The sequence below is a fragment of the Diadema antillarum genome, unplaced genomic scaffold, assembly GCF_040938485.1.
Source record: "Diadema antillarum isolate AM-2024a unplaced genomic scaffold, OU_Dant_1.0 scf00000035, whole genome shotgun sequence".
Lineage (NCBI taxonomy): Eukaryota > Metazoa > Echinodermata > Echinoidea > Diadematoida > Diadematidae > Diadema > Diadema antillarum.
Window position 1 is genome coordinate 959,596 of NW_027270924.1, and position 16,246 is coordinate 975,841.

The 16,246-nt window shown below is 39.6% G+C and overlaps 1 protein-coding gene across 1 annotated transcript in view; it reads left to right on the plus strand.

Moving 5' to 3' along the window:
- LOC139744472 (uncharacterized) overlaps nt 1-16,246 on the plus strand; it is a 119,656-nt gene that overhangs the window by 64,746 nt on the left and 38,664 nt on the right. Inside the window, exons 5-19 of the mRNA XM_071654908.1 lie at nt 709-822; nt 1,291-1,446; nt 2,815-2,859; nt 4,352-4,390; nt 5,439-5,501; nt 6,014-6,088; nt 8,014-8,115; nt 9,157-9,213; nt 9,675-9,782; nt 11,193-11,300; nt 12,216-12,293; nt 12,761-12,859; nt 13,470-13,568; nt 14,385-14,483; nt 15,920-15,964. Of these exons, the coding sequence (XP_071511009.1) occupies nt 709-822; nt 1,291-1,446; nt 2,815-2,859; nt 4,352-4,390; nt 5,439-5,501; nt 6,014-6,088; nt 8,014-8,115; nt 9,157-9,213; nt 9,675-9,782; nt 11,193-11,300; nt 12,216-12,293; nt 12,761-12,859; nt 13,470-13,568; nt 14,385-14,483; nt 15,920-15,964 (1,287 nt within the window). The remainder of the gene's footprint in view (nt 1-708; nt 823-1,290; nt 1,447-2,814; nt 2,860-4,351; nt 4,391-5,438; nt 5,502-6,013; nt 6,089-8,013; nt 8,116-9,156; nt 9,214-9,674; nt 9,783-11,192; nt 11,301-12,215; nt 12,294-12,760; nt 12,860-13,469; nt 13,569-14,384; nt 14,484-15,919; nt 15,965-16,246) is intronic.

The following is a 16,246-nucleotide window of genomic DNA, read 5'->3' on the forward strand; positions in this document are numbered from 1 at the left end:
CAGCGTCATAACATACCTGTGGGATGGCTATGACATTAACCTACATGGCAAGCCCACAAGGGAGCTCTCAATTGCCAGCGCCAGTGTGATCCAGATTATGTGGGACACCTGTATACCATAAAAATGCGTAGGTCACCTTGGAAGGTGAAAACTCGTCGACTGTTAAAGCAAACCGGTCGTCAAAGCTACCAATCTATCGCGGTACGGCGTTCTGACATTGAAATAAAATCAGATGATAATATACGTTGTAAGTACTGGTATATCTGTCGAAAAGCACATGGGTCGAAACGATCTATGCTGCGCTTGAATGGTCAAACTACATTTGACATTTAATAGCAAGAATGAATTGGCCACTTGGACAGTAAAAGCGCGATGGACGTAATCCTGCCACTTCAAATCATCTCAGCGGTCCTCAAAGCACCAGCATTCTGATGCGTCTAGAATGTAGAGTCCGTCTCTTGTTCCCAAGACGGAATGACGACAGACGAACGGTTGAGAACCAATGGATCAGTTGAAATCATGAACACATTCCGCAGTCACTGAGATTGGCATCGGTACCTGCGTGTTTGTTTGTTGTTTGTTATTGTATGTATTACATTGCCGAACCATTAAAGTTGAGTAAAATACCTTCCTTGGGAAGTTGACATGACTTGGTGTTGTAGGTTTCTTTAGATTGATTGTGTTTTGCTTTGTCCACGTCCTCCGCAGGGCCTCATCCAGCAAGCGTTGATCATCCCCGATCCTTCCGCCGCCGCGGAGCAGTGCTTTGTTTACGACCCGGAATGTAGCCGACCGGCAAACACCTTCATCGAAGAACGACAGGTGAGAACAACGGGCCACTGTAAGAAGCCAGCAAAACTTTGGGTCAATGGTGCATGCAATAAGAAAGATTTTTTTTTTATATATAGTCAAATTCTATGCCTGAATGACGGGAGAAAACAGCAGTGGCGAACTGATCTTGATCGCCATGCAGGATTGGTTTGGCCTCAAAGCAGAAATCATCTTAATCATCGACTCTGTTGCGACTCCTTATGGGTCTGCGGCCTCTCTACACAGGTTAAAATCTGTGGCAATTGGTGGCCGCTATGCACAGGGTCTTTACGGGGAGTGGGGGGATTTTAGTGGCCGATACCGTAGGTAGAATCTGAGGCACTTTTGACTGTAGTTTGCCTTTTTGATAGTGACATGCACTTTGGCGGGATTGGTGCTAAAGGGCGGGGGGGGGGGGGGGTGAGGAAGTGATAACTCGAATGCACTCGATTCTTGGTTTTTTTTCTCTGCTTGATTCAGTTACCCGAAAGGCGTGGGGAGCAAGTCAACGGACCGACGAACGTGTATTACGGCTCGGGAGATGGATTAGAATGGAGCTACGAGGCGTCCATCGACCCGGCAACCCTCAACGTGGTCGTGGCCGGTGAAAACGGGCCAATCAGCGCAGTTGGTGAAGTGAGTTGTACAGAGAAAACGCGCACGCACACACGCGCACAAAACCCTAACAAAGTACTGCACGAATGGATGTATTGATAAGAAAGAAAAGAAAGTGAAAAAGGGATGTGGAATCCGTTTCTTAGGAGCATAAAGAATTGAAAGAAGTGCTAGCACTTATTATCCAAACTTGTGACATGTTCGTGGAATATCTGACGTTGAAAACTTGGGGCCTATGTTTGGTAATAATGATAATAACAAAATGCGATGATTCTGACATTGATAATAATAAAGAAAAAAATGACAATTATGATACAGTCATACCAGGGCTACATAGACTGTTGAGGACAGTTGATTATTGCAGCAGCATTATAACTCTAGCTATAATTCCCCAGTACTATTGGTGTTGATACCAGCGTATTGAATTGTGACAGAATCAGAAAGATGATATGCGTACTTCACTTAGGTTTATACTGAAATATGGAGAAATATACGACTCGGACTAAGCCGTTTTCAAATTCATCGTCAAGTTTGACACCTTGTAACAAGGTTTGGCATATGATAGTTGGGACGCGAGTTGTTTGTGATTGCAAGGTCAAATACACACACACACACACACACACACACACACACACAGACACAAACCGACAAAACTAAACAAGCAACAACAATAGTTTAGTTTTAGCTAGTCGCAAGACATGAGCATTTTTTTTTGGGGGGGGGGGTGGGGAGGTAGTGGAGCTACAGTATATTTACTGCGATGGCCTCACTAGAGCGAGGGTCACTCGGCGGGGTTAGGTCGGGTCGTTGGAGGGGCTGGAGGGTTCGCCAAGAGACACCAAACTTTGTCGAAGTAAATTTTGTGATCCTTAACAGTTAAGATGTGTTTCATACGAGTATATCAACTTGCACATAGTCCCAGTTACACCACCGAGGTAATAACATGCGGCCCTGAAGCTCCTTTTTCCTAGTTTGTTTTTGTGTGGTTTGTGTTGTGTTTTAGAGCTGTCAGATAACTCTGATAAGATTTTATCCATGTTTGTTTCTGCATGAGCGCTCTTTTAATTACAATGATAAGGTATGTTCTCATTTCATTTTATTTATAAAGTTTCCACACAAATTATACAGTGTTGTATTTGCAATATGCATCCATGACAATGTGAAATAACACATAAATTATAAGTTGAGTACATAAAGACTACGATAACATCATCACTCAATGCAGAAGCAGTGTCGCCGGCATGTTGAGTTAGGGAGCCGACATTGACCTTTGCGAGTTAACCTTTCAAAATGCTTCATATTGCTTGGCATCACTATGTACCTGATGTGTTTCCATTCCTTCGTGAATTTGGATGTATTAATTTTGTCCTTTTCTTTATTTGCTCACAGAGAGGAACGAAGGGATCGAAGGGAGAGAAAGGAGAGAGCCGAGTCGTAAGTTGTTGTTGTTTTTTTTTATCTTTCACTTTTTTTTTTATTAAACAACATCAAACAAAATTACAGAGATCAAAAACATGATTATACAAATAGAAATAAACAAGAAAAGAAAAAAAAATAAGAAAAAGCAGCATACAAAAACCAATCATGTCAATTATGAATTACTAAACAATATACATTCTATCAAATAAAACAGTGTTATAACGAGGTTTTTAGGAACATATTTTTACCATAAACCCTTTGCTTCGTCAGGTCCGTAGTCTATCAGAGTCGTAAGTTTTTGTTTGTCTGTTTGCTTGATTATCTGCTTGTTTCCTCTGTACTGATAGATTATAATTATATTGCAGTAATGGATGTACACCTTTCAGCTGCATTGAGTGTTAGTTGCGTTTAATGTCTCTTTTCGTGTCTGTGTCTTTGGGTGGATTTCTGGGGATTCGTGTTTTTTTTTACCTCGTTTTTAAATGATAGCTGACAAAGTTTTGAAATGGTTAACTGTATCCTGTACATAAACAGAACTACCAAGTCCCTCTGGCTCTGTAGTCTGAGGCACCCCGATGAGTTCGATATTTTCTCCCCGTGTCCCGAGGAGGGACTATAGAAACCGTCCTAACTTGTGAATTACATCTCCCCATTGAGAGTTTTTTGCTGGTTGCTCTTTAGAATGTCCCTGCTTATGATCTGTGAATGTTGTCAGCCCTATATATAGATCCTATCATTTAACTTGATAGTTATTTATTTGACTTAATCAGTAAGACATCTACGGCAATATTTGTTCATGGTTACATTGGTTATTTGCTAGATCCTTTTTATCATGTCGATAGAGGGCAGCAATTATTTCCCCATATTTATTTTGTATCATATAAATTCGTTGCTCGTCTTTTGTAATCTTTTTTCATGTGCTAGACAATGGATGATAATAATCTTCATGGCACGAACTTGATTTAAATGCTTCTCAGAAATATATGTCTGCAAAACTCAACGCTGTGAGGAAGACGCCCTTTTAAATAGGCCACAGGTACCTACCCTGGTGTGCATTTTGTTTTTCTCCCGAATGTAATGTCCACATTCCATTGCTATCTTGTAGATAGCATCTCGGGTCATCCACTGTCAGAGGGGACCTACACCTCCTCCTGGTTATGGAGGATCTTTCAAAGGGTATGAGAAGAGGAGGGCATTCCTCTACGCGATGAGGATGTTTCAGTGTCTTTCAGTGCATTGACAGCTCTTTCCCCGAACATATGTATTGTCCACATTCCATTGCTAATAATGTAGAAGCTAGCATCTCTTTGTCATCCACGGTCAGGGACCGACGCCTCCTCATGATAATACAGGACCACTGAAAAGAGTGCATCAGAGGAGGACACCATGTGTGATGATGAGGATGTCCCAGCATCTTTCAATATAAAACTACGAATCACAGTTGCATTATAACTCCACGAATGATACGAAATAATCCTACCCCAATGTTCTCTTCCATCTAATCTAGGAATACTACCCTGGACCTGTTGGACCTGCCGGACCACGTGTAAGTGTTATGTTGTTGATCTTTTTGGCTTTTCATCACGGATATACAGTACTAGGCGCACTGAGCTTGTGTGGTAGAGTGCATTAGGCTGTAGGCGCTTCACCAACAAATCGTGGGTTTGAATCCTACCCAGTGTCAACATGAATGACCCAGTTCTATTCCCCGGCCTCTTAATGTGGGTGACTAGGCAAGTACATGTCCTGGCAGTGTCAATGTTATGATAGCGGTAGGGTACTATAGAAACGAAGTAGATGCTATACTTAGTAAATAAAGCAACATAATAAAGCATTATGTCATCATTGCAATTTTATTATGTGAGTTTCTCTTCCGTGTCCCCCCTTTTTTTTACAAGAATAATAAAATGCGCCTCATTAAGCGAAATGAGAAACACTGTGGGTTGTGTTAGAACAACACTCATAACTGCCATTCTGAATCGTCGACGAAATAGGGACGTTTCTGGTATAAATCTTTGATTTCGATCTCACTCGGGTTTGATGCTGCTTCTGGATTCCACGGGTTGCCCCGTGATTTGTTTTGGGAATGATTAATCCCCTGGCCTCTTGGAAAGAAGGGAAGGGGAACGATCATTTATATGATGACTAATAGCTGCTCTGACTAATTTGAGTGAATGAATACCTATTGTTCCGGCGGTGCAGCGAGGTAAGCTTTTCGTCTCACCTCCCTGGGCGGTGCCAGATATGACTTACTACAAGTATACAAAGCTGCTTCAACAAGATGCTACCAGGGTGGTGGAAAGAGACTACCTCTCTGATGCTACCATCACAAGATCTGTTCGTGTATTGATAGGACAAAATACCATGACAATATACAAGATCTTCGAATTACCCAAACCTATTAATAGGCATGTTAAAAATTTTTATCTCCTTGCTTGCTCCAATGAAATCTCCCTGAGCTTGATGTGTAGATGTTTGTTGGCAGCCCTGTCTATAGCTTTTATGTGTAAAGCTTTAAACCTGTATCTGGAACATGAACTGCTACTTTTTTTCCTTCCTGGTATGTTTTTTTTTTCTCCATGGTCATCTTACAGGGATACCCTGGACCTCAAGGGCCGGAAGGATCCAGGGGACCACCAGGGGAGAAGGGAGAACGGGTGAGTGTCTTCACGGCGGTAGCATGGGGGCATAAATGCGTAGTTAGTTACGAGTTTTGAGAACGCTCGTTCAACTTTTTAGGGAGGCTTCGTTATGACTGATTTCAATCTTTAAAGTAAGAGTTATTTTTTATATTTTGACACCTGAAATTTGATGGAAAGTTTTATATTCAAGAGAAGTTACAGCAATCGTGTCTGTATATTTTTGTCCTTTTTTAAGTCTAGATTTACCTTGGTATGAGTCAAATCTCAAAATGTAAAAACAGCAGTCAAAGCAAGCACACAAGCAACACATCTTCTCTTTGTTGTGACGTTGGATAGAAACACAGCCGCTTGAAAACCTGATCTAGGAAATATAACTTTTTATGTATTGATCATTTCAAAGCTGACATGAAGGTAAGTAAAAAGAACATTGTGAATAAATTGACACGGATGAATCCATCAGAAATGTGTATAATGTATAGCGCTCGAATGATTAATAGAATTGACGCTTTGCTTGGTTCCCATGTCAGGGCAGCCCGGGGCGGGACGGAGCAGACGGTGTCGCTGGATTAAGAGGACCTCCGGGCCCTAGCTTCATCATTCCGGTGAGAATCGTTTCATTTCATTTCATTTTATTTGTTTCCATCTTTCAAGAAAAATCAAAAGTAACATATAAAAATATAACAAGCAAATCTGAACGATGATAACACCAAATACTGACACTATAAAAATCATTACAAACTATGCAATTAGCTATAGCTGACAGTAAAATAATGATATCGATAGATCTATCGATCAATAGAATAGCTGACAATAAGATGATAAAAAGAAAAAAAAACATATGGGGACATTTCTCTTGTTTGTAAACTAATTGTCCTCTTTCATATCGTTACTTTGCCCTTTCAGAATGGATTGTTATTATCATTTTTTTTGTAATGTATTATTTGTTATATAAATGTCGTTTACTTGTGGAATTGAGAAGCTTTCATTATGACATCGTAGATTGGTAGATTGTTGATGTTCATGTATTCCTTGCATCTAGCACACACCAGATTAGCCCATTTCAGACATACTGTCCTTGATATCATCATCGTTATTTTGCATATACTCAGAATGGATAACATTCAAATCTTGTAATGCGTATTTATTGAATCGATGTGGTATATAACACTATCTAGATTTCCATATACATACACAGAAATACTGGGCATTGATTCTGATATGAGTTTCAAGATTGTCACCCTATGGTTGTGGGCAACATAGTAATAGTATTAATATGTTTCGCGTAATTATGTGAATTATAAAAACACTTGTATCATATGAGAAACTTTGTGAATTCGTGTGTTGGTTGTTGGTACGTTTCCTTTCCCGGCAGTGTTATGATTTTTTTTTTTTTTAGTTCAAGTTACGCGTTAAAGTGTGTTCGAAAGGCATGCAGGTTTCGAGTTGGATACAATTGGGGTACGACTTTTGCCCCTTCAATTAATTTCGAGGCTCTACTATTCACAGGAACTCTCCGGTGTCCAACGAGACCTTGGTTATGTAATGTTTTTCCGTTTGGAAGAGTATCTTGTTGAGTTTGATGGTCGCCTGCCTTGAGCTGTATATTCTCATCAAATTGACGTCAGTCTCCGATTATGACTGTAGCACTCGCCTGGACTACATAATAGTAGGCAGCTCAGACTTTACTGAAAACATTATGGTAAATAAATCAAAGAGTTGCTTACAATAATGTTGTGTGAAACAATAATGATGCGAGCTAAAAATGATGTTTTTAAGCATAAAGAATGTATTATTTTACATGAGAATGATATTTTTACGTGATGAATTAAAACGACGTGCTTCCAATATCATAAAATCGTCTAGGCTGATACAAGCAGTCCGATCTGGTGCTATGTTAGTTAAACTGGATGAAAGAGAATAAAGAGGAGGAACATAGTTACTGCTTTTAAACCAAAGGCGACATCACATCGCGTAGTTGTGAAAAGATAAGACAAGGAAATCAATATGCCTGTAAAATTATGGGCAAATATATCTCGAAAAAAAAAATGTTTATAATCTTGTTGACGACAAGATTGAATTTTCATACTCGAAGTAATGGTATTTACACTTGTTTGTGCCCTATCCCATCGTAGTGCGTATGACGGCATACGTAGTGTATTGGCATTTCGAGTTATTTCTTTTGTATTTATATGGTCGTCTACATGAACAAGAATATGAGTTTGCATAGTTTCTCGAGGAGCATTTGCCCTGTCCTCAAGCGTTCATGTTTACCGAATCGTCGAAATGATGGCCCAGTACTGTGCTTGAACGTCGGCCAACAAGAGATTTTAGGTTCAGCCAAATCGAGAGAAGACAGACGGAAGAAGTCAGAGGGACAGGTTACATAATAGCCAAACTTCGGAAGATGACGAGAGACAACTGACTAATACGAGGAAATGGGCTAAAAGGACTGTGTACGGATTTTATGTAACCTTTCCGCGTTTGTCTCTCCCCCCCCCCCCCCCCACCCCCATCCCCGATCCACCAGCAAGCGGTGATGTCAGCTATGACGGATGCTGCGTCTTCAAGCAAGGGTCCAGGCAGTCAGGCCAATTTGGCAGCCATAAGACAGGTGCTGGAGGAGCAAAGGGTGAGTTTTTTACCCTTCTCTTCCTTCTCCCGTTGCTCTCTGCCCATCCATCTCCCTCTGAATTTACCACCTTCTCTCTGTACCTAAAATATTCATGTCTCTGTTTATCTGCCTTTGATATATATATATATATATATATATATATATATATATATATAGCAATCTATCTACTCCCTATCTATCTTATATCTATCTATCTATCTATCTATTTATCTATCTATATATATCTCTACCTATCTACATACCAATCAGTCAATCAATCAATCAATCAATCAATCTATCTATCTATCTATCTATCTATCTATCTATCTTTCTATTTATCTCTCTACCTATTTAGCAACAAACCGATCTATCTATCTGCTACATACCTATCTATCTATCTGTTTATCTATATGTATATATATATATGTATATATCTACCTATCTGCCTACCAATCAATCAATCAATCAATCAATCAATCAATCAATCAATCAATTAATCAATCAATCAATCAAACTATCTATCTATCTATCTATCTATCTATCTATTTATCTATTTATTTCTCTACCTGTTTAGCTATAAACCGATCTATCTGCTATATACCTATCTATCTGTCTATCTATCTATCTATCTATCGATCTATCTATCTATCTATCTACCTGCTATCTATCTATATATCTATCTATCTATCTTTGTCATTTACTCCTTGTTTTTCTGTGTTTCATAAGATATCACTTTTTTTCTCTTTAACCCTTAACTGTAGACGGTTTAGTCTAGAAACATTTTTATTATACTTAATGTTCACATTTTGTACATTTAACAATACTTATAACATTGATTATACTGATTAAAATTTTTACATTGGTTGTTTCTATCCCTGACTTACATTTTAGAAATATTTTGAAGCACTAAAGCTGGGTTTTTGTTTCATCTGCAAATGGTAAATAATGCCTTGAAAAAACTACACGATGGCCATCAATGTGCGATATTCAGCGACCGTGTCGTTTATTTCACTTTTCATTCAAAGTTTTTTTTTTTTCTCTGGTTATTATTGTTCCTAGATTGCCATGAGAGGGGAACGTGGCCCGCCCGGTCGTGAGGGTAACATGGGTCCCTTGGTAAGTAAAGAATATCATATATCTTGTAGCCACTGGAATTGCATTTAGCGGGACAGTGGTGATGTCGACGGTTGTTGTTTTAAATGATGATGATGTTGTTGTTTTATATTGTGGCAGCAGAGTTTACATTATTGTGCTTTCATTATTATTATATCTGTTGTTGGGACACCTGTTGTTGTTTTTTTTTTCTAACCACGGGAAAAGGATTGATAATGTCTTGATGTTTTCTCCATACTTGAAAAGATATTCTCCCTTTTTTTTTGTACGGATAACGGTGTTTCAGTTTGCTAACTCAACTGGTCATTTTGGTATGCCCAATATTATTAAATTTACTCAGTCCCTGAACGACTGCTCTTAGGGTGAGACTTCCATGCGAAGGTGAGTGCTGAACGCGACCTTGGTTTATGAAATATTGAAGAAGCTCAGTTTTCTTAATTTTTTTTCTTTGATATCCTGTTCAGGGTCCACCCGGTCCCGATGGACCAAAAGGAGATCCCGGTAGTACGGGAGACTTTGGTCCCCGTGGTCCCCCAGGAACTCCAGGTTCACCCGGACGCCGTGGCAAACGGGTAAGTTGGAAAAAAATTTAAAAAAGAAACAACATCAACACTACTAAAACAAACCCACACCTCCCCCTCCGCCCCCCCCCCAAAAAAACCCCACAAAACAAAACAACAACAACAGCGAACAAACAAACAAACAAAAAATAACAAACACAGCACCCATGTAGCAGATACCTCGTAATCACAACTTGTGATACATCACATCGTATGTTTCTTATTGGTCTCCTCACCTCTCTATAGTCATTCATTCATTCATTTATTTTTTCATTTCCAACAGAAACATATAAATATATTACAGAAATTGAATACATAGATTTCATCATATGCAAAATAAAGGATAAGTTTACAAAAACTTGTAAGTGTTATACGGAAATGTTGGAAATGGAGAGGATTGCTAAAAAGCAGTGCTTGTAGGGTGCATTCCCCCCACACGTAATACAAGATATTATATGATCAATAAGACAAGAAGACCTATAACTAACCTAACTAATTATCCGAAACAAAAACCCTGATCAAATCCCTACACGAAATCCCTACACTAAGTGTACTTGCCAGGTTACTTCTAGTCTGGCTTAAACAGTTTGTATGAAGCACATAAACAAGGAGTGTCGAGGCGATTCACCACGTCCTATCCTGAATTGTACGAAGAAGAAAAGATAAACTGGAACGTAATATATCCAATGTTTTATAGATACTTTTTATCATAATATGAAAATATCCAAGCAAGTCAGACATTGCATGCAATGAATGCCAAATCACGAGACGGTCGTTATGGTATGCTTTGCCGAATATTCCTGTCGTCTGTCGCAGACCATTGGTTCACCTCACTCAAGACTTATAATTTTAAAACGCTACAGACACACTATGTAGTACAATGATTGTCAGCGAAAACGGTAGAGTTAATGGAGTTCCGGTTGCCGCGTTGAATTTCAGCAACATAGCCTCCGTTACTAAGACAGAGGAGAACTACGAAGTAAAACTTTTAACATGGCGGAATAAGGTTTACGAACAGAGCCCAAATCTCGTCCTGGTCAGGATTCCGTTATTATCCCTCGTTCCTCTCACTTCCCACGTAAGGACAGCGCACCAGTAGGTATAAGTCGGGACTCTGGTTGAATGCGTGGTGCGTTCATCCGCGGGATATGGCCAAGATAATTTAACCCATCTGTTCTGCATGGGCCAGCTTCAGAAATGTGTCAGTCGCAGTGCTTGGGTGATAATGGCGAGTTGCCTTGTGGTGGGAAAAGAAGGCTTAAACAGAAGAGGCTGTATACTTGATTGTCAACATCGCATTATGATTACTATGATAACCTGTTGTCGCGAAATGATGGTAACTACTACAGTCACTGCACATTGATTGCCGACGAGAAAGTTGCAATGACACATTGATTTTTTTGTTTGTTCGTATGTCCACAGGGACGTCCAGGAACCGACGGCCTACGAGGCTCAGCGGGTCTTGGTGGCGACAAGGGAGACCGCGGGTTCGATGGGCTTCCGGGCCTTCCCGGGCCGAAGGGGGCACTGGTACGTATATGTGGTATGGCAGATACTCCCTGAATATCCCCGTTGTCTGGATCATATCATGTAATGAAATAAGCACGCAGAGCCTTTTGTATATGATATGGTAGATTCTCCCTGAATATCCCCGTTGTCTAGGTCATAATATCATGTAATGAAACAAGCACGCATAGCCTTCTTCCAAAACCCTCCAGACCCCTCTGTAGTGATTGCCAAAGGAGTAACCAGAGGGTCACTACTGTAATGAGTCAAACCAACAGCTCATCGTTCACGGCGGTCAGTGCTAAAAACAAAGGCCTCTTGAAAGAAGACTACGCACACAACTGCATTAATTATTGATAATATACTCCCCCAAAAGAAAAGTGTCTCATAAGTCTGATTGCAGAGTTGATGCTGCATATGCTATTCTGTTGCTTTATTCCACTTTTTTTTTGAAAAACTTCGTCATTGTTGAAAGTCGAGTTTCATGCCTGCTTCATCCAACTCTTGTTAACCCCTGAGTGATTAGAAACTGAAAAGCACTAAGTTTCACGTCAAAATTTGATCTAAGCACATTAGTAGGGAGAACGTTTGATTGAAGTTTACAACGACTGAAATGATTTCCAACGGCTATGAGAATAACACAATGTCCCAAAATTAAAGGTTTGCAATCGTTTTGCCTCCACTGCAATTAGTACATTGATTATAATGATCGTTGTCACGCCTGATATTTTTTTTTTTGATAGTTTAGGATTTCACTTTATGAAAGAGCAGCAACACTTCGTTTGGGGTTTTAGGTCTGTTTGTCATTGTCGAATGTGTGACGTGGATGGGTCGAGTGAAATGTATCATTATAACAGTGATGTATAACGTAACGCTAGTCCAAATTTTCGAACGAGTCCTTTCATCATGTTTCTAGTACCTGTTCTCGTTGCGCTACAGGGTAGACCAGGAGAGCAAGGATTTCAGGGAGACTCCCGGACCAAAGGGACGAGAGGTAAGACATCACCCTTCTCATTCGTAGCCTCTCGGCTGAATCCAGAATACGGTGATTATTAATTTTCATCAAGGTGTTGACAACTGTACATACGTTTTGTACATGATTTTTCTGTTCTCCACCTTAATGTCCCTATCGAGAGCCAAAAGGAAGCATGCTAAGGTGTATATTATTCAAGACCTAGCTTTCGTTTATTTGAACCGCGGGAGCATGCAGATTGGACGAATGTTGAAATTAAATGATGCCCGCTTTAACTACGCGCAATATACAAAATACAAAATAAAGTATCTCTTCGTATAATCCTGACACTGGAATATGGGAGCCGACCCATCTAGTTTTGGAATGAATTTCACCTAGTGAAGTGAATCTCACACACGGGTAGCGCCCTTGATCCTCTTTTTGGATTCTCTCTGAGCATTGACCAGTGTGCTGATTTTTGACAGACGTGATATTTCAACGGCTTTGTGTTTTTTGTTCCGTTTACAACCAGGGAGAGGAAGGACCGTACGGAGATCCCGGTCCTTCGGGGCCTCCGGGTCCGCGGGGATCACCAGGTCTGAGAGGTTCATCAGGACTTCAGGGTATACCGGTAAGTTCAGAAGTCGGGACCACGACCTGGCATGTTGCATATTTCTTTATCAAACTGATATGTTTTGGACCATATTATTATCAGTGTGTTCTTATGTCACTAGTTCCTCCAAATGGAATTTGAGTTGGAAGTATTATCTTGGTTAAGTATCGCTGTTTCGTTAAAACAGTTGAGAGAAAAACTCTGTATACTTATATGTTTTAATTTTCTATATGTGCATGTGTGTCATACCTTGTCCAATTCAAATATCATCATTTTTATTCTATTTGCATGTTTTACACTTCACATCAAACTAACATGAAATTAGAGTTGCTTTTCCAGTTGAGAAAATCCGTGAGAGAAATTGGCCCTCGTCTTATACATCTTCTACGGGAAATGTTCCATTTATTGAATTTCAATTATACGTAAAAATTATACGTAACATACTGGTATGAGATGACGTTATTCTATTAGACATATATATGATATGATCAAACAAGTCTCACATCATCTATGTCGTTAAAACGGGATGATTGCCTAAATGATACTAGGTGTGCCCGCGAATAGGCCACACTGATGCAGAAGCTTACCTAATTATGACGTAGTGATGACGTTTGTTTTTTCAATCTAGGGAATCGAGGGCGAGCCCGGGAATCCTGGTCCTAAGGGACCTGTTGGTCTACCAGGTGTCCCAGGAGGTCCTGGTCCAGCTGGCAAGTCTGGTCCGGCGGTGAGTTCACTCCACAAACTACTATAGTCCAGGACTCGCAAAGTTATACCAGCCCAGGTCTACTAAGCTTCCCTGATTCTGCAGGATGCTCCCTGAAATGTCTAATTCAGTTCAATTCAATTCAATTCAATTCAATTCAATTCAATTCATAATTATTCAATTCAATTCAATTCAAATCAAATGTCAACCAAATCTTCGCATTAGTGCGGAAAGGATACAAAAACCTCCCTAATTTGGGGCAAGTGGCTTTTTTTTTTTTTTTGCATATCTACCGAGTGACCCTCATTCTGCAGGAGACCCTCTTCAAACGTTCTTATCTCTTCATATGTGTATCCCCGATTCGGATTTTTCCCCCATTGAGATGCATGTGGACACAAGTATCTATACCATTTGGTCTTTTGAATCCCTCTTAATTTAATGTTTGAATGTTAGCATCCCTTACAAACATTCCTGATAGTTCTCTAGGAGACTCCTGGACAATTACATGAACTCCTTATGTTCTTTTAAGGTAATTATAGCCTATACTGTAGTACAGTCTGTAAATAAGGTACAATAAGAGTGCTTAGTCTTGACCTTGCGTCAATACGACGAAATGATCAAAAAAATTAATGACGATTAAGAAACATAATTAAGAAGATAACACCATCTGAAAGAGCAAAAACCAACAAAGTAAAACAAAAACGCATCCAGAGCAAGTGGTAAAATTTGTAAACAACGCTGACTCACATATAAACTCTGTATAACAAATGTCAATTGATGTTTGTTTGGTTGTTATTTCGGTTCACACCACACCTTTCTTTCCTTCTTTCTTTCCAGGGAGCAATGGGCCCACAGGGATCAAATGGTCCTCCTGGTGTCCAGGGGCCCATCGGTAAGCCAGGTGTTCCGGGAATTCCAGGTTCTGATGGACCACCGGTGAGTTGAATTTCCCGCGTGCTCATTCAGTCGACTTGCCGGGGTGGGGGGGGGGGGGGGGGGGGGGGGGGGTAAGTGGGTTTGTGGCAGTCTGCTATCGTGTATATCGTGTAACCCGTGTCCCTTGTCCCCCTAATTCCCTGATAGTGTTGGGTTAGTGAAAGTATGAGAAATTGATTATTGTCTCCTTTTCCTAACCTTCTTTATACCTTGGACATGGAAGGATGGGAGGGGGTTTAGGTCATTGAAAGTACTCTTTTATACTTGTAGTATTGTCCTTAATGATATTCGCGGTGGAAAGAACCGATGTATTATAGAGGCAGATCATTGATCATCAACCTTTGTGAGCAGCACAAAAGGCATAAATGAATTTTGATATAATCAATACCATTCAATATTCAAGATTGATCAAAAAATTGTTTATATGCTGAAAGGGATGGTACAGTATTGGTGGAGATGAGAATTGGGCTTTTAACTTTTTGCGAGATACCAAGAAAACACTTATGATAATAGTACAGAGCATACCATTTCAAGAGGAATTCAAAGTTTATTTTGAGTTTATTTGATGAAAATCCTGTTTCGAATGACTGAAACATCCAAAACAAAGTAAAACAAAGCGATCGTAATAAAGTGTGGGTCCCACACTCTATTAGAATCGCTCTTTTTCTGGATATTTCAGCCATTTCAAAACCAATTTTCATAAAATAAATGTTGAATTCCTCATAGAATTACGTGCTCTTTCATATTTCATAAGAGGTTTTTCATTATTTCACCAAAAAATGTTAGAAACATGAAATTAGGCCTCAACCAAAACTTTATGATCCCTTTAAGGAGATATTGTTATCTTTGTGTTCGTCGTCCAATATGGCACTGAAACTACGCACAGAAAAGACGGATTCTTTGGTAGCAAGTGTAGTAGGCCCTACCATGTATCAAAGTATCCCGGTTGAACGTGAAATGAAGACTCTGAACAACGACTATTTTATTGATTTCTTTGGTGTCGATGGGATGGCGTTTACTAAAGAGGTCTACGTGTTTAATTTTTTGTTTTTTGTTTTTGTGGGTTTTTTTTTCTTCTGGAGGCATTTTCACCTGTTTGTGGGAACTCTTGCTATCTGTGAATGCCAGTGTTGTGACCACACCAGAAAGTTTAGTTACTTTTGCAAAACGGGAAAGAAGGCCCACCTCCCCCCCCCCCCCCAAAAAAAAAAGAAACAAAAAGAAACAAAAAATGTAGCAGATAATTTCAACACACTGAGTTTTAACAGTAAAAAGTAATTCCGAGTTGTAGGAATATGTAATCTTAAGTCAATGGAACAGCATGATTTTAGTCTTTGGTATTCAAATCTATCTGATGTGTTAATTACTTAGTGCTATCAAAGCATCAGGACTCAATATTTTACATTTGATTCCCCCCCCCCTTTTTTTCCCTCCAGGGCCACCCAGGTCAAGATGGACAAGGCGGTCCCAAAGGGAACATGGTGAGATTATCTTTTATATCTTGTGAAAAATTTAAGTTTTTCTGTGTGAATCATATTAATATGTACATAGTTATATACATACTAGGTCTGCATACATTCGTGCACACATATAATTTAGTGTATATTATATAAATACTGAGTAAGATTTGTGTATGCATGTATATAATTATGGTTGGTAGTGGTATTGTATTCAGAGCGTTGCAAAGGTAGAAATAACAGTGATATCGATGATACTGATGACGGACGAAGTAGCAGAAAATGTAGCAAAACTGATGAAAGATA